At 43.4% G+C, this 19,653-nt stretch overlaps 1 protein-coding gene across 28 annotated transcripts in view; it reads right to left on the bottom strand.

The window, feature by feature from the left end:
* The window catches only part of SCRIB (scribble planar cell polarity protein), a 792,600-nt gene extending 779,656 nt beyond the window's left edge, over positions 1–12,944 (bottom strand). For all 28 annotated transcript variants that reach the window (XM_085604619.1, XM_085604607.1, XM_085604621.1 and 25 more), the window contains exon 1: positions 12,639–12,944. In XM_085604619.1, coding sequence (XP_085460745.1) covers positions 12,639–12,797 — 159 coding nt within the window. In that variant the 5' untranslated portion in view covers positions 12,798–12,944. The remainder of the gene's footprint in view (positions 1–12,638) is intronic.
* Between the last annotated feature and the right edge of the window lie 6,709 nt (positions 12,945–19,653).

Below are 19,653 nucleotides of genomic sequence, written 5' to 3'. Positions count from 1 at the left end.
TATTAAATGTAAATTCATTTCTTAGATCTGCTGGAGGGGACTTCCGGGAGTTTTGCAATTACTATTTTAAAGAAAGGGCTAAAAAAAATTAAAAAAAACATAGCATGTTTACTTTATTCCTTAAAGTACAGGCACTAAGACAAAAACACTGGCAAACTCGTGAAGGGCTGAGTCTTCTTAAGCTTCAATTAAACACAGGGATTGGGTCCAACATGGGTCCCAGCTCACAAGCACAGCATATCAGCAACAGTGTAAGCTTCCTGCCGAACAGAAGAGGTACAGCCTGGACAGCAGCAGGACAATCTTCCCTCAAACACAGAAATGTTAACAGCTTCAGCAATCGCAGCTGTAGGTCAACCCTCCCTCAAACAACAAACCGGCATCATACGGACATCAACAGCACAAGCTTCCTTCATGGTGTGGCAGGTACAGAAGAGCAGCAGTGCAAGCTTTATTCCTTGTCAGAACAGGTACATCTTTGGCAGCAGAAGGGCTTACACATAACCGGTACCACGTGTATCAGCAGAAGTAAAGCGCTCCCCACAACAGAGGTGCAAACTTCCCTACATCAGAGAACTGATAAAGCTTAAACAGCAGCAGGGCACGCTTCCCTCTACCAAAGAACAGGATCAGCATTACCAAGAGTAGTTCAATCTTCCGTCACAGAGGACAGTTAGAGAACAGCAGATGTAGTGCAAGCCCCCTTGAACAAGGAGCACTAATGGAAGGAGCTCTGGCCTGAACTGTGAACTGCAAATCCAGATGATTCAAGTTCTTATCCTTATACTCTATATAAACAAGACCATTTGCCTTCTTATTTTTGGAATCGTTGCAACAATACTGCACATTTTTTCTTCTAAGGTGCTTCATTTATTTCCTACAAATTCTGTTGCTCGTGGAAGGAGGCGTGTGCTAGTGGTGGAGGGAAGGGGGACTGTCTAGTGGCTTCAAGGCCAGGGTGTATTTCTGCACGTCATAATTAAATGTACTCATTGCTAAGTGTCAAGAGTTGCTAGAACACAGATGAGATTTAGCTGCCTGGCTGAGGAGGCTTGGCAGGACGTGTTCCGTATGAAATAAATGATGGAAGCAGACTTTAGCAAAATCTGTTTACTACAGCAGAGCATCAACCACCAGTAGCCTGTTTCCTTTACCAGTATCCCCAACCTGTTACTAACTCGAACGGCGGCTGCGCCCAAGGAACACATGTTACCTAAGGGCACAGTGATGGGTACCAAGCAGACATGGTGTGTGGACGATGATGATTTCTTGGTGCTGAGCGACCAACTATTGATGGATCTCACGCCACAGCAGTCAATCTAGGCCAACACAAACGAGACAGAACGTGGACTGCTGCTTTAGAGAAGCATCAAGTTAGCAGAACCTCAAGCACAATGATGGACCTACACGACGGACTGATTATGGCAGCCATGCTGGAACCAGAACAATGTTCTCACTGTAGTTACAAAGATAAAAGTACAATTTGCGGTTTCACGACATGCTGGACTTTATTCGAAGACGGACACCATTTTATTACAGCTACATACAGAGTCACCTTCTCGGCTGACTCCACTGCCAAGTTTTCTTTCACTTTATAACACTATCAGAGGTAGTATCCGCTACTGGAGCCCACCCAACTAGGCAGTGAGATGAAGCAGCTAAATACTGCACCTGCAGCACATGAACTGTCAACCCCACGACCCTATCGGCCAATACATAAGGCATCAACTCCTCTGCAGCATGATATGTAGCTAGCTATTTACAGAGAGACGAATGCATGCGAGGCTGTTTCTGCACCTTTGTTACAGCAATAAGAAATACTAAATAGCATTATCAAAGCAATGCATAGATAACTAATCCAGTTACTTCCCATCAACTAGTCTATTTTTTCAAAAGATGTTTTTGCCTTGCATGGTGTCTAACGCCCCATTACACCAAAACATAAAAAAGTGTATGCTATAAGAAAAGAACAGAACTGTGTTCCATGCCATTCAATTCTACGGTGTACAAATTTAAAGCTGCTGTAGCCCCATTCGAGAAACAAGATAGATATACAACTTTCAAGACCATAAATGTTCTAACAGAATCGTACTGATCTCAGTCGTGTTTAGGAACTGGTGCTTTACGCTAGCAGAAGGCGGCTGATTAAGGGCATCCACTGAAGGCTCACCAGCCCGGAACGTGTCTTTAACACCCCCAAGTGAGTTCAAATGCACAGAGTTACTCTAAAAAGCGGTCCATGCATCCAAGTACCACACAAGTCTGTCCACCTGTGACCCAAACAGACCCTAGGTTTGCCTACGCGCGCGCCCTAGGTGCCACTAGAGCTGGACATGTATCCCATGAACTTCCTAGGCCTGACACTTTACACAGAAGTCCTCACAAGTGAGTCAATTTCTCTAGGTACAAGGACAATTGTTCCCCACGTCTGTCCCTGTACCAGACTACACAATACTGTGCTTGTCCCCCAAGTGACCATGGCTCAAAGCTGCGCATGTGTTCATTGCATTGTCCATGTAGTAAAATATACTCAAAAATGCTCACTGCCCGTCGAAATATTTAAGACTGGCATAGTGTTCATGGGCTGCAACCATATGACACGTCTGTTGCTTTCTACAAATTTTTCAATGCGGCTACAGAGGCAATCTGCCTACTATTTCTCAAAGGATTTCTCAAACAATGCATTTGCAATGCAATAGGTCTCGCATTTACAATGCATACTGTCGCAAATGCGAAACCTATTAAGCAACCTTTAATCCAGCTGAGGCATGAGAAGCAGTATGTGCCATGCTGGTTGAATTCATTTTTTTTTTTTTTTTAAAGCATTGTGGAAGAGTCAGGCAGGAGAAAGGCATTTTGTGCCGCATGGACCACAGTTTGCTCCGTGCAAACCATTTACTCCGGGGATCTAAAAAACCAAGATGTCGCCACAAAGCAGCTGGACGCATAGACTTGGGATGAGGGAGGGGCAGGGCGCGAGTGCAGTGAGAGACACAGGGAGGAGTGTTTTAAATTAGGATATTGTGAAGCGCTTTTTAATTAAAGAAAAAAAACTATGCGTAATGGCAAACTACTTTATCTCCTGCTCCACTAATTTAAACAAAAAAACACATGCGCCCATTTTTGGGAACAAAAGAAATCATGCGGTATGTGCCGTGCTAGATGAACACATTTTTTAAAAACCGTTTCCTGCCTGCAAAATGCATGTGCAGTGCGGGTTAAACCAATGTTATAAAAGCGATTCCTCCCTGCAACAGCAGATACTTGCAACAGTAGACAGAAGAAGAGCATTTCATGCCACCCGGTATGTGCTGTGCTGGTTAAATAAATAAAAACGTTGCAGGAAAGCATGTCGTGCCTGCAGTAGGACAAAATAATTAAAGAAAATGGTGCTCACAGACTAAATAAACATAGCGTGTAACCACACAAGTAAAAAGTCCAGTCCTCATAGGAGGTTACAAATGCAGATAAAGCGTTAGTAAGGAGGAACTAATAAGCCTATCAACGAATCAGAAGCAACTATTTAGAAAGGACACTAACAGGAGCCAATTCAAAAGATGGACGGAGAGTGGACGGGGCATCAAGTCTATACCGATAACAGCATGCCTTGCAGAGCACCGCATGCAGGCTCCACCTAAAAATTAAGCCATTCTTCCAAGGAATTCATCAAGGGGGATGTGATCATGTTAAAATCATGTATATTCAAAATGACTCTTGTGCTCTCCAATAAACAGCTTTATTTGTCCTTGTGCAAGTCAAGGGAATATTAAAAAGACAACTTGTGACGAGATGGCCATGTCCAGGGTGAACGAATCATACTTGATTGTGCTTTACAGGGACCTACACACATCCAATACCGGTAAGATGTTAAAGCCAGTCTGATTTGGTAAGCCTGTCCACCTACAGAGCGTATGGAGGAGCAGGCTCTCTGGGCAGGCATAGAGCTCAGGTTAGTGTCTGAACAGAAGACACCATGTTGTCTTCAGAAGCCTCGATAAACTAGCAACGTTTTTCTCATATAACTTGGCGGAAGTATCTATCTCACACGCCAGTGCAACCAAAGCATCACAAACAAAAACAGCTATAGAAGTGTTTTAAAGTGAAGTAGCAGGTCCCAGGTAAGTGCACTTAGAGCATGCATGCTGACACTTTCTGTTGGACTCTCATATGCACACACGTTTTATGTACCCACCACACAACAAAAACTTATAGCGCCTCTTAGACCTTTTAGCAGGTATATTTAACATGATTATAATAACTCTAGGAAAGTCTCCTTGTAGGTTGTGTCTGACTTTCAAAACACAACGAACAAGTACAAGTTCCATTTTACTCAAATCAAAGTAGAGGGATAACTGGTTTCAATTTCTCTACAGTGACACTATAAAACAAGTTAACAAAGAAGCAAGCTTCCAAAACAATCACTGAGGACAGCCTACACAAAGGCATACCACCTCCTATAACTTCCAGGCTGTGTTGGGGATTCAGCAGCATAGAGCCACAATGTTAAGGCCTAAACCTGAACACAAAATCCAGCAACAGCATGAGCCAGGGAAAGAAGCTTATTAGGACAAGCAGTACATAACGTAAATTGGGTCGAAGTGTCAATCAGGTGCTTTTGCAAATTTTCAGGAGCTACACAAACTTGGAAGGAGATGCAGTTTAGTGGCTAAAGTGGCAACATTAGAAATGTGGGTTCTGTCCAATTCTAGCTTTGGCAAGACTGAAAATTGTGTGAATCCGGGCAAATCAGTTAGGAAATGTAACCTAATTGCAGTGGTTCAAATGTGTAAATCTAACATGGTCTAGCACAGTCCCAGTCTCACAAACCCTGTTCCTCACCCGCAAATGAGCAGCACTCCATTGCTTTTCATGTAGATTAGGGTTGTGGCTCCTTGTGCCTCCGTTCAACTGCAAATGACTACGGGTGTTCCGCAGGGTTTATCCCTTAGCCCCCTATTATTTAACATCTATATGACCCCGCTGGTTTATCTGGCGGAGTCTTTGGGGGCAAGAGTGATGGCCTATGCGGACGACACTCAGCTCTTGTTTTGTTAGACTAAGGATGATGACTCAGTCACGGAGGCGCAACAGTGTCTGTCGTCGGTCTTCCATTGGCTGGCTGATGCCCAGCTAAAATGCAACGAAGGTAAATCGGAAGTTCTCTTCTATGGCTCTCCTTCTTTTGAGTTTAGAGGCAGGTTTTGGCCTCTTGATTCCCTCGTCCTTCCATTGGTAAAGAGGCAGTAAAAAATCTTGGCGTCTGGTTCGAGGAGAACTTGAATTTTTCAACTCAAGTGAAGAGGCTGGCTGGTGTTTGCTTTGGTATTCTTAAAAGCGTGCGGCGGTTTCTTCCTCTTCTTTCTGACAAGGCTAAAGAAACTGTGGTTCGGGCCCTAATTCTATCTCGTCTGGACTACGCAAATGCTCTTTTGGTAGGTAGCCCAGGATATTTGGTTAAGAAACTGCAGGTGGTCCAAAATGCAGCAGCCAGACTCCTCCTGGGCGTGGGTCCTAGGCTTAGCGTTCGTTCCCATCTGCGCTCTCTGCACTGGCTTCCAGTGGAATCTCGTGTGAAATTTAAGATACTTTCCATTGTGCATAGGGCCCTTTATGGTCTGGGTCCTTGTTATCTGCGTAAGAGGTTTTTCTTCTACGCTCCAGGGAGGACGCCGCGTTTGTCTGCTCAGCTTTTGCTGCAGACCCCTAGGTTTAATCGCCAAAGAATGGGCGGGAACTCCTTCGGCCATAAAGCAGGCCTAGCCTGGAACTCCCTGCCTGTAGCGCTTCGCGCTACCCATGACCCTTTTCTGTTTAAAAGTACATTAAAAACCTTGCTTTTTTAGCTCGTTGGGTTTTTACCTTTCTTCTGCCTCTTGCCTTGAGTTTAGCGCCGGGACACTTTCGAGTAGCTGCGCGCTTTATAAATCAAAGATAACATAACATAGGGTTACAGAAATATCAATATAACACAAACGTGTGGCAGGTTATTTAGGACAGTACAGCCTTCCTCTGTCACACTCCAAGACTCTGGAACAGCAACCCGACAAAGATCCATGCAGCAGCACCACTTCTCAGTTTCTGGAAGAAACTAAAAGAGGTCTATCTATTTAACAAACTCCTCGCTTGGAGGAGTTCAAAACTATACTGTTTACCCAACTAATAATTGCTTACTCTCCTGCAACATACAGTGCGTTATAGTTTGGTTCAAACTATGAAACTATTGCATTTAGATATGTTACATGTGGGATCATAAGTAAGAAAAGCAAACTCTGACAAAAGCCAACAGGACGGGAATCGTCTGCCAGTATTTTGGCTTTGCCAATGCTCGTTTTGTCCTGTTTCTTTGCATAATGTTATTACTGGGGATGATGCTGGGCCATCAATCTTAAAAACACAGATGCTGGGGAAATGCACAAATACATTTTTGGACTCAGAAAGCACACACTGTCACAATAGTCCCGGTCACGTAAAGGAACTAGTCTGGAGAGGGATGTGCTCCTTGTTAAAGGGCCACATGTCACTCACAGTGAAGTTAGCCAATAGCTGAAGGGGTCTGACCCACGGCCCAATGCTGCATGCCGTAGTGTGTGGAAGAAAATAAAGTGGACACAAGAATAGACAACTGGATGAAGAGAGGTGACTGAAAGCGCAAGTATAAGCATAGATGTAATTTTAGTAAAATCAAAAAGGTCTTGCCTGACGCCAGTACTGCCAAAGCCAATAGGTCTGGCATCAAGTGACGGTAGTATGGCTTTACGGTGGTAGTTCTGTTCTCTTATAGCTTTTGTAAAACTTTATTACTGGAAAGCTGCTGGGACCTCGCTAATATAAAAAAAATATTGTCTAAGCAAAAAAATGTTTTTGTTTTAACTAACTACTTTGAGTGTGGATGTACGTCTAGCGAGAGAAAAATGCAGTAATTCACAGTAAAGTAAGCATGTTGCTGAAGTGGGCTCACCTAATGCCCCATGCTGTAATGGACAGAAGAAAAATGTGAATGACAACCATAGACCAATAGATGAAAAAGGCTGGCCAAAACCCTGTATACGAGTGAAAGTGTGTAAAAAATTGTACTTAAATCAAAAGGCAGTGGCTAACACCAGACCGAAAAAGTGGGTTATTATAGAGCAAAACTGAACACTTACGGCAGAAAACCCAAGATGAGTTTAAAAGCAAGACGAGAAGTTGTAGTCATAAATTTAAGTACAATGAAGGAGACAAACCTCAAAAGATAATCAGCCAAAGCATTACCGGTCTTGCAGAACTAGGAGAGTGCTACAATTTCCGAAACAGCGCTCCTTTCATCATCCCTTTCTAATGGGATCCTTCCATGAGTGGCATTGTATCATATATGGATATGGCGCTCTCATACCAGTGAAGTGGTGCCCTAAGTGCTGTACCGGCCTGGTTGGCAGACTGCTGGTTCAACGCGTAGCCAATATGGGCACCTCAGATAATGGCGGGAGCGCAGATGTTCAAAGTGCCCGGCGCACCCTAAGAGCGGTACCGGGTGCAGGGGCCCGCACAGACTACTCATGGCCATCTCTCACTGTCCTCTAATTGGCCACGATAGCACCACTCCTCCTGTAGTCTGCAAAGGGACTGGCGACATGGAAGCAATTCTCTCATGCGAGAGACAGCGCCGGCACCTGCGCCTCTGCGGAGATTCATGGGGCCTGTGGTCACCGCCAGGCAGTCATATGCTCGGCTAAAGCAGACATTAAACCTGATTAACAATGAAACCGCCATTGCGGCGAATCTGGGGCCTGCCGCCTTTGTCCTCCAGCCATTCCACGACAGAGGGACGAAGGAGACATCTTCACCTATGCTCACATCCTTGACTTCAACAATACACGTGGTTTGGATGCAGTACCCCAGAGGCCATGGGAGCTGGCCTGACAGCAGCCCTACCCCTGAACCCGGGTAACCTCGCATCGTCTGGGAGAGCAGGCTGACAAAGGATGCGAGTGTGATTGCAGGCCCACGAGGCACGGCGCACAGCCCAGCCGGAGCAGCCTGCCTGGGGTGACGGGCCCTTCTGAATAGTCTGTGTGTTCAGGGGAAAGCCCCGAGCAAGGGATGCAACCATCACAATGGAAGTGAGCTCGGCACATGGACGGTCCAGGGCTCCGTTCAGCAGATTAACGCATGTTTCCTTCGCATCAGCAGCCTTACAACTGACCCACTCCCACCCCAACCTCCCGTGGTTAGAGCCAGGGCTTCCCTAAGAACCGCAGAGGTCGTAACCAGTGAACGACACCCTCTCTAATCACCATAGCAGCCACGGTGCGTGCATTCATTCACATCGCTTCAGCCACCATGGGCTAATAGTCGAACCCCAGCCTGCTTTCCAAATCAACACTACCGACCATAAGTGACCGATTATTCATTTGGTTGCCAGATCTGCAGCAGACAGCGACTAAAATAAGGCTCATTAAAATAAGGTGGCCAATGTACACTGGACAGTCAAATTTATGTCCGGTAACCCAGACTAGACCCCCACACTCCAAGTAACTACTGATCGGCTGCCACCTAGGACCCCAAAACACTTCCATCCCCGTTTCCTCATTACAATATCGCAGACTTGACCATTTCCTTATCATTGAAGAGTATGCTGGATGCTCGAGGCTTACTGGGCTGTTTATCTTAACGTTCAGATGACAAAACAAAGTAAAATCTCAGCTATGCACTGCCTTGTTCAAAATTAGCATTTAAAGTTTCGTTATGAGCTACACCCACTCCAGAGTTAGCGCTAGGAATCTGCCACCCTCAAATCCCCTGTTTTGGATGTTTAGGTCTTGTCTACTAGACAGAGGGTATTAGCTCTAAGTTTACAGTGGGCTGAGAGCCTGCCCATTGCTTACTATTCTCTTGCTTATTTGTCAGTTGAAGTTGGGGTTCCTTCCTCTTCTTGTGTTTGCCCCTCCCCTAGAGCACTGTCCCATCACGTGTGTCCTTCCATTACTCACGTTCAAAGTACTACTTTTTTCTTTACACACACCACAAATGCATGTGTTTTCCAGGTGTCTCCACCGTATACTTCTCTCCGGCACTCCACGCTCAGTGTTCCTCTCTCTCGCCTGTGTGCTTCTCCCCACCAGATCCAAATTGATCTCTAGTGCCCTCACATTGCTTCTAACCCCCCAGGGTTGCTCTGTCACCTAAATAAAAAGAACATAGCCGATACACCATTTTATAGGCATGCACGTCTACAAAATTACTCAGTTGACCAAATCAAAGGTTTTTATTGTTTTATTCTTTAGCCAGGCTACAAAGCATTAGGGAATCTGTGCAGCTTGGCTAAAAATTAATGGCAAATCCAATTGGTCCCAAAGGCAAGAGGTACTGGGTTTGCCAGTGCTTGTTTCTAATACCAAAATTGACCCATTGCCTGATTCTCAATATAAATGATGCCAGCGCAAGAACATGTCTGCCCACCAGCCACTGAATCTGTTTTAGGTCCAGGAGAGAGGGAAAAAAACACCCAGGAGATAAGAAAAACTTAGACAGCAGGGAAATTGTGTTCCCATCGTGGCACACACAAAGATAAAATGAAAAAAATAACAACATTAATGTGCATGAAAGCAATATGCAAAACATTTGCTATAGCTTTAGAAGACATTAATGCGAGTTAATGTGTTTGTATTTTCCAACCCCAGCCTAAGGTATTTAAATATATCATCTTGGCATTCAAAGAATCTGTAAGACGCCACTCGTTTCTCTGCCTGGACTATGCAAGCATTTCATGCACAGCTAGCTATATCTGTACTGGATCCACAAAATGAGTCTGCTGATACATCTAGGGATCAGTCAATGCCTCTTTTAGGAGGCTCACAAGAAAGAACGAGTGCAGCATTCAAATGGCTATTGATTAGAATGATGAATTGGCTCACAATATGTGAGCACACACAACGTTCCCCGAAAAAGGATTTTACATTAAAACTTGATTTTGCTCAACATACAATAAGAGTGTAACCAATCAAGATCCTCTTCCTAGAGAAAGCAATCAAAGTGAGGAACATATCACAATATTTTCAAGCACTGACACATAAGGGCGTAAACTATTCCTTGCAAACTTGCTAGCAATAGCCTATCAATGATATACTGTACCCTGTAAATGTCGAATGCGTAATATGATCTCTGTGCAATGTAATAAAGACAAGTTTAAAAAAAAAAAGATTCCTTGTAAACTCGATAAGGGATAATCTGCTACACCATGTTTCAGACAAATGGATGAATGTAACAAGTCTAATGAAGGAGTTGTAATGAGCATATCTCATCAAAGCATCACAAGTCACCATAGTAACACTAAGATTTTCAATTTTCAGTCAGTCTGTTTCAGACACAAGGTTGATAATGTTTCACAGAGCCTAGCCCATTGCTGAGAATTAAGTCTACTTCAAGGATGTTAGGCACACATAGGGCCGTGTAATGGGGCATTATCAGAAGTGGGAGGCTGCCGCAGCACATTACACTTGAAACAAGTTCTTTATTCTCCATGCCCAAAACCGTATGTAATTTTGTGTCTCTCATCGAAGCGAACAGCCTCAATAAAAGTGTCCGCCCCAACTGTGGCCAACTAATCCCGCCCTTCGAATATCAACAGTTCTGAAGCAGCTCAAAGTTCTTTCCTTGGCATCTCGCTTCTTCTCAACCACCTGGAACCCTTTATCTTTATGAATATATGTCGCTCAACACTCCCTCCTCACCATGGCCAGCTCTTTACAGTGCCACATACGCATCTTCCTTGTGTTGGTAGCAGTACCACTGCCCCACGCATCTGCTTGCCTCATGCAATGGGAAACTACTACAACTGTTCTAAATGCCTAAGTCACAGTACCATGGCCATGCCATCCTTTCCATAGAGTTGCCATCATTGTATAAACATTAGATGCCCTCCACTCACCATCAAGAGCTCCTCCAACTGGTCCTCAGGCTTCGATACACCATGGTGCTTGTTCCCTCCCCTTAGAGCCCCAAGACCATGCACCCCCTCTCCAAGCTGTTCTCACCTCTCAGTGGATAGCATCTATAACTTGTTCTACGGGACTATGCCCCAGCCAAAACCTTCTAATGGTCCTTCGATTTCACCCACACAGACCCAGTGCATGTTCACCTAGAAAGGTACCTTGGAGCAGAACCATAAATGTATATTAATGCCCGACTCAACAATACTCATTTTATTGCCTGATTGGAACCTATAAACATACAGTCAAACACAGATCACAGTAGCGGATGCTTTAGCCCTGCAGCTCTTAATCTTGTGACTTCTTTGGGCCTCTCAGTGAATCACTACTGGAAACCTGAGACCACAGCCTAAGCCATTTCTACAATTCAAACCACAAAACAATGCCTAGAAATAAAGACAGAAGTGGCTCTCAAACATATACACAAATTATGAAATGCTTCATTCACAAACAAAACAAATTTAAAAACGAAACTTAAATGAAGACTGGAAATGGTTTGTCCATTCCAGACTGTTTACTGTACTCACAAACCAAGTTAAAAATGTCAATTAAATTGTCCATTACCAATTTCAAATTCCTTCATATTTAGTGATTTTTTTTTACTGCTTTTCATGTATATATACACACTTTATCAATCTGCAAGCATTATTTACTTTTCTAAATAGTCGAGGACCACCAGAGTAGGCATTGCAGACACGTTAAGCGTTACAACAAACAAATGATGGACGGAATGCTGACAATGCAGACATTCTCCCCCAGTCAAGAGATCTGGGTTAAATCCATCGTTCTTTTGCCCACTATGCCACCCCAGTTCAGACATGACCATATGCAAATCAGTCTTGACCCTGCGCCTCATGGGAACAGTCCAGCCCGAACTGCCAAGCCATGTCTTCCCTGGACCGGAATCAAGCATCCTAGGACCGGTTTCTGGCTACCATGTTAAGCACTGCCACTTTAGCCGACTGTCACACACGAAGCTGCACTTTAACCTTGGGCAGTCTTTAACAGCTAAACCCCACACCATTAGTAACTTCTTTAACCAGTTTGAAGGCTGCCTCCTTATCCTGCGGTAGTGCAGTCCGCCCTTCTGTCCTCCAAATCCCCAGCAGTTGCCACCCACTTGACACCACCACAGGGTGTAGCTCCTACAACCGCTTCAAGTGAACCTTTCTACGTAGGAGTGATGCTTCCTCCTTTGCCCCCTTCAAGACTCATCATGCAGCTGACCCATAATCCTGGGCAGAAAAAAGCAGGTGCCGTCCATCTCTCACCGATGGTAACTCATGTAAACTGGTCAAAAGGCCCAATAGCCTCCATACTGGTCCTCAGCCCTCTCACACTTCATTGGTAGCACCAATAATTGTTTCCAAATGCACTCATACCGCCTGGTAATTGCTACCCTCCTGAACCCCACAGATCCAAACAGCTGTCCTGACCCCAACCAAACCCCAGCAGCTTCTCTGGCCACGAGCAGCTGCTGCAACGGGCTTCAGGCCCCATTCCCCTGGTACCTAGTAGGGTCCCCTACCCCACATCCTCCAAGCTGTTCCTCTCTCTCCACATCCCATATGGACAGCCTCGTCTCCCCGCCAAGAGCAGTCATTACACTTGTTTCAGGAGGGCTCCATGTGCCCCGGTACTTTGTGCTGGGATTGTGCACCCACCCCTTACCTTGGGCAGCTCTCGCAGCTGGTTGGCGTCCAGCAGCAGCTCCTCCAAACTCCGGCAGTGCCGGTACAGCTCCTCGGGCACAGCCTGTAGAGAGCAGTGCCGCCGGTCCACGGCCTCCAGCTGCCGGTTACAGCGCCACAAGGGCATGCACTTGAGCATGGCGGGGACTCAGCGGGCGCGCCGCATCCCGGTCTCCAGCACAAGCCGCGCACCGGGCCTCACTCTCCGGCAGCCACTCCGCCCCGGCCCGCCCCTTGCGCACTCCTCCAAACACAGCGCCTCCTGCCGGCTCTACCGCTAGACCGCACACCACTCTCTATCGCACGGCCCTATGGGAAAACGAGTCCTGCAGATGTAAAATGCAATGGAGCATTTCGGGGGTGGGACTACGTATCCCAGTTTGTAAACAAAGCTCTGATTGGAAGCCAGCTATCGCATGGCGAGATGGGATACTTAGTCCACTTGTATCAATTATAAAGGCTAAGCTAGGTGGACATAGAACTACATTTCCCTAAAGGCAGAGCTCAACCTGCTCTCGAAGCCGTGACGTCACGTCGATATTTAAAAAAGAAAACTACGAGTCCCTGGTTGCTCCTTATCCCTTATTACGTCATCAGCATGCCGCACTTAATTCTGGGGAAAATAGTCCTTTTGTGCTTGCAAATTGCAATAAATACCCTAAAAAACACCACAACTCCCAGTGCACATCGGATTACATCTAATGACTCAACATCAACAAAACTGATTTAAAACAATTAACATAGAAAAGGGACTAAAATGCCACAGTCCCGTAGTCCCAAAACAAGTGACGTCAACACAGGCAGATTTCCCGAATTTGCGTAAAGAAAGAAATGAGCCGCGGGGCAGACATGTGACGTGTGTCTAACAGTGCAAGTTTACTTTTATTTTGTAAATTTGTTAAATGAAGAAGATATCACCGGCGCCACAAGGGGCAGCAGAAACTTTCTTATGTTTCATTTGCATTGTTGTGTATGGTATGTGTAGAAACGAAGCGGAAGTGTAGGTTCATAAGTTTATTTCATAACAGCCCCACACCAGTGTGTGTGTAGTAATCACTCCAGTAGTCTCATATAGTAGACATGATATTTATTTGATAACCTCCGTCAGCAATCTAGTACAGCTCATAACTAATCTCCGCCTCTCTGCCATCTGCCCCGTTCCCTGGTTACATCGAATACAGAACGACAGTACATTCTACATTCTACAATTCTATACTCTACCATTACAACATAGTATAACAATATAAATACCACATTACTACACATCCCTTCTCTTCAATAAAGCAATACCCACATCCCCATTCGATAAAAAACAAGAAAAACAAGAACAGGAAAGAAAATGAAATAAATAAAAATAAAGAAATGAAATTAAATGAAACGAACGTAATCATCAAGTTTCTTTGGTTTAGCTATGTTCCTCCCAAAGCTGCTAACTTTAGGCTCATTGGCATCTGACTGAGTCTCAGGAAGACTAACATCATTAGAGACAGTATTATCAAGATAAGCAAGATGAGTAGACGGAAAAGGAAAATAAATTTGATTGCACATCGTGTTGGGAGTAATCCACCAATACTTATCTGAATAAGTTACACACGTATTGTCAGGTATGGTTCCCAAAGAATCCAGCTTCTTAGTTAACGCAAGTTTACTCGTGATGAATAGAACTATCTGCTAACTGTACAGTATTTTTATTTACCTTAGCAATTTCCATGGGTAAACTAAATCTACTTCTTCCTTTAGGGATTTTCCTGCTGGATTTAACTCGTACCCATTGACCTACTTGTAAAGTGACGTCCTTGACACCATGTTTTTCATTAAAGTACGCAATGTTTTTCTTCTGAGCATATACAATGCGTTCTTTAATGTCAACAGTTTGCCAAAACACTTTGCCACCTTTATTCATCCATCCAGGGTTAACTTTGGAAAGGGGAACTCTTCCTCTCATGACATCAAAAGGACTAAAACCAGTTGAATCATGGATTGTAACTCTATAACTCCACACCATTTTCGTTAATTCAATTTCCAATTTTTTTTCCTCTGTAAAGCTTGTTGTAGAGTACCTTTGATAACTCTATTGATTCTCTCTACAACGGCGTTTCCCCTGGGATGATAAAGTGCTGTGAATTTATGTTCAATGCTAGCACAGCTTAAAAATGTTTTCATTTCCGATGATTTAAACTGGACACCATTATCAGTGAGTAATGATTTTGGAAAACCTTCTCTCACAAAAATGTCCTCAAGAAATTTGATTACAGTGCGAGTATCAACTCTCGTTACAACCTTCAATTCTAACCACTTAGAAAACATGTCCATTAAAACAATGAGGAATTTTTGGGAACCATCATCCCACAAAACAGGACCCATAATATCTAGAGCAATATCTTCCCACGGTAAGTTAGGACAAGCAAGAGAACTTAAAGGGGGATTTAAAGTTTTTTGTGATTTATCAGCTGTTTCACAATCTACACAGGATCTGACAAAACGCTCAGTTTCAATGTCAATCTTAGGCCACCAGTATAAGGATTTAATATTGCGTTTGGTTCGGGAAATACCAGGATGACCCTCATGGCAAAGAGCAATGACTTTTTTCCTTAGCTCAGAGGGTGGAATGATCTTTTCACCTCTGACAAGAAACATTCCTTCAACACCTAACTCATTCCGTACTTCCCAAAATGCTTTCAATTCGCCTAAAAGTTCGTTTTTTTCACAATCCATCCAACCATTCTCAATTTTGTGTTTAACTATTTGTAACGTTTCATCATTAGACTGAGCATCAGCCCATTCCTTTTCTTGTAAACCCTGGCAATTTTCGCTCACAAAAATGCCCGCAACACACATCTCATTCCTAGGATTAGAGTCAACTTCAGTCAGAGGCAAAGACATTCTACTCAAGAAATCTGCCGTAGTATTCATTTTTCCTGGAACATACTGCACTTTATAAAAGAAGTCTTGCTACCTCATGGATAATCTAGCGATCCTGGCAGATGCCCTTGATAAACCATCAGTGGTAAGTACCTTAGTTAATGGCTTATGGTCCGTCCTTACTACAAACTCTCTTCCCCAAAAAAATTTCCTGAAATGCTCAAGAGCCCAAACGCATGCCAGAGTTTCCCTTTCTATAACTGAATATCTATCTTCAGTAGGAGAAAGTGATCTAGAAGCAAATGCAATTATGTTTTCACTACCCTTAACGTTGACCTGAGTAAGATCTGCCCCTAACCCTTTTCTACTTGCGTCGGTGGTAATAAAAGTTCTGGCAGAAGGATCAAATCCTTTTAAAGTGGGTGAATTTGCAATAGCAGATTTAATTTCAAGAAAGGAAATTTGACATGGTTCAGACCATACAAACTTAATCTTGTTCTTCAGTAAGGAACGCATTTCATGTGTCTTTTCAGAAAATGTATCAACGAATTTTGAGTAATACTCTGCAAGACCCAAAAATGAACGAAGTTCATCTTTGTTCTGAGGCGGTGGAGCATTGAGAATAGCCTCAATCAGTTTGTTCTTGGGTTTAATACCATCACAACCAATTTCGTGTCCTAGATAAGTAACTTTGGATTCCGCAAATTTACATTTACTAATTTCCCCTGTTAACCCTTTCTTATCAAGCACTTGCAAAACCATGCGTAAAGTCTCATCATGGTGTTTCTTAGTTTTGCCCATGATGAGAATGTCATCTTGGAAAAATATTACATCACGGATATCACCAAATAATTGGGTCATGAGCCTTTGGAAAACGGCCGCAGCTAATCCAAAAGGCATTCTTCGGAATTGATAGCAACCAAAAGGTGTACAGAACGCAGTTAACTGCTTGCATTCAGGATCGAGCATTATTTGGTGATAAGCTGATGATAAGTCAAGCGTGGAAAACCACTTAGCATCCATAGTCAAAGACAACATTTCGTCAATGCGAGGTAAAGGAAACTGATCGACTATGATGTTATCATTCAATGCCCTTAAATCAACACACAAACTGACTTTTCCGTTGGAGCGCCTGGCGACGACCAACGGAGAGATCCATTCGGACGATTCAATGGATTCGATTATATGAGCACTGATTAATTTATCCAATTCCAATTTTACCTCATCCCTAACAATCAGTGGGATGTTTCGTGCTTTATGAATTTTAGGGACAGCATTACTTTTCAACTTGATAGAATGCAAAAAGCCTTTTAATTTGCCGATTTTGCCACTAAAAACATTAGGGAATTCGTCCAATACCCACTTTTTTGTATCCTCAGTGTCACACGCTACCAAAACTTGTTCTGGACTATTGGGGTCCAAAATTATATTCAACTTACGTTGGTCTTTCCACCCAAGAACAGATGGTCCCTCTTTCGCAACGTACAATTTGCACAACACATGTCTGCCTTTAAACCTGAAAACTAACTTTCTGAACCAAATCATGTCAATCTTTTCGCCTGTATAACTCTCAGGGTTAATGTCAGGTTCTTCCAAATGACACCCAATGGTGGATTTGAAATGTTGTGACCAAACATTCTCAGCTATAATGGTGTAAGGCGAACCTGAGTCCGCAGCGACCTGCAACGTAACCCCGCCCAAGGAAACCTGATACAAAGGTTTATTTTCGCCATCACCAGATATTTTTAAAACCACTTTCTTCTTGGAATCATATTTGTTGTTATTCTCATATTCACTATCATCAGAAGAATACTCTTTAACATCACTTTCTTTCACGCAAGCTATATTACCCTTTCTTTTATAATCCTTGCGTCTGCATGAACGTGCAAAATGTCCAACTAATCCACATTCTAAACACTTTGCGGATGTAGCAGGACACTTGTCATACCAAGCAGCGTGAAAATTACTGCCACAACGATAACATGTGTACTTATATTGTTTGTTCTTCACAGAACGATCTCCTTTCTTTACATCTTTTTTTCCACTTTTAAAGTCATCATTGCGTGAAGATTTGTTTTTAGCATCAGAAATCTTATTCACTGCTATCTTTTTTTTCTGAAGATAGAGTGGCTTTAGCGCAGCGCTCTGACAACTCAGCTTTTTTAACAATAGCAATAATATCCTAAAGACTAGACTCTCCTTCTACCCATAGTCTATCTTGGATAGCTTTGTTACTAGCATACCTAACTATTTGGTCTCTAATTAAATCTTCATGTAAAGTACCAAACTTGCAAGTTATGGACAATTTTCTCAATGCAGAAACATAGTCGTCGATGGATTCGTTCTTTTCTTGCTTTCTCTGAAAGAAGGCGTGACGCATTACACCTACGCAAACCGCAGGAGAAAAATGCTCATCCACGTCTAACAACGCTGCTTTAAATACATCTGTATCACCGGATCTGTCATGTTTTTGTAATTGGCTATAAACGTGAAGTCCTTCTGGACCAAGACAGTACATAAGAATTCTTTTTTTTCTCTCCGGGGTAAATAATCCACTGCAATCTTCCAAGTTAGCTATATAATTTAAAAAATATTCCTTCCATTCACTCCATTGAATAATGGGTTCTCCAGGCGATGACAAGAACTCTTTAGGTGTATTAAGGTGTAACATAGAGTCACCACGTGGGGGAGCTTCACTCCGAGTGTTGTCTTCAGTAGACATAGTTGTTACTAAGAAAAGAACTTGTGAGGAAAGGAAAGGAAAATAAATGTTCTTACTTCTTATTTTTTAAATAAAAATGACTCGGTAAACCAATTGCATGAAGATCCGGTAAATCAACAAATTGCGAGGCCTCGAAACACTGTGCAGCTGGTGATATCCAAGACAGCCTACGTAGCGAACGTCACTGTAATGAGCTCGCGAACGATGCCTCTCGAGTTCTTGGAATGTCCGTCTTTGAAAGTAACCAACTCTAGACTGAGACCGTTAACGTACCATGAACAGGCAAGCAAATACCTTGATATTTCTCTTCTTTCGTGGAAAGTCTTTTCCCTGTTTAAGCTGGACACAGTTCTTTTGTAAGATGAGTTTTCCGAGCCGTTTTCAGACGCTGGCTGAATTTAAATAAATTCCATTACCAATCCCGATTCCGATTCCAAGTGGAAAATCCGTGGATTCGTTGGAGGTTACCACCATCCTGTCGCCATATTCTGTAGTAATCACTCCAGTAGTCTCATATAGTAGATATGATATTTATTTGATAACCTCCGTCAGCAATCTAGTTAAGCTCATAACTCATCTCCGCCTCTCTGTCATCTGCCCCGTTCCCTGGTTACATCAAATACAGAACGACAGTACATTCTACATTCTACAATTCTATACTCTACCATTACAACATAGTATAACAATATAAATACCACATTACTACAGTGTGGTTCACAGATAAGGATCCGAATCACGTTGGGACGGTTGACAACAGGGGAAGATGTCAGGTTATAATGTGGAATGTTGGGGAGCCAATAGCAGAAGAGATAATGACATTGGGTGCTCTCGCGCAGGAGAGTCTGTGGGCTATTGCTGTCATACGTCAACCTTGACACGTGACATTGACAGTAAATACAACACACCTTCCTCTCTTGAATGTTTAACAACAATGCAGTTACTCACAAACAAAATCATCAGATGTTCTGGGTTTGTTGATGGTTCTACCAAACCTTCTCCTGAGACCGAGATTGTCTGACACAACCTCAGTATCAGAATGAGGATCGCTAATGGTTCTACCAAACCTTCCCCTGTGATTGTCAAACATGACTTCAGTATCAGAATGTCAATCTCCTTCATCGCTCTGATTGAGCATGGGAGCGTGAGGACTGACTTCATCATTCTGGTCCGGTGTGCGACAATCAGTGGATTCAGCGGTGGGTGGAGGACCACTATACATTTTATTATTGAAAGGCATGGAACAGTGTCCCCTTTCAGGTTCATCGTAATCAACCCACAAATCGTTATTAGCACTATAGGGCTGACATTGACTTGACAAATCTTTGTTAGCACTATTGGGCTGATGTTGACTCAGCTCTTTTCCCACTGAATGACATTTGGCCAACCTGTTCATATGCCAGACTTTGCCATC

The sequence above is a fragment of the Triturus cristatus genome, chromosome 5_1, assembly GCF_964204655.1.
Source record: "Triturus cristatus chromosome 5_1, aTriCri1.1, whole genome shotgun sequence".
NCBI classification, from domain to species: Eukaryota; Metazoa; Chordata; class Amphibia; order Caudata; family Salamandridae; genus Triturus; species Triturus cristatus.
The sequence above is the reverse complement of the archived record's forward strand: the minus strand, read 5'-3'. Positions and strand labels throughout refer to the sequence as shown.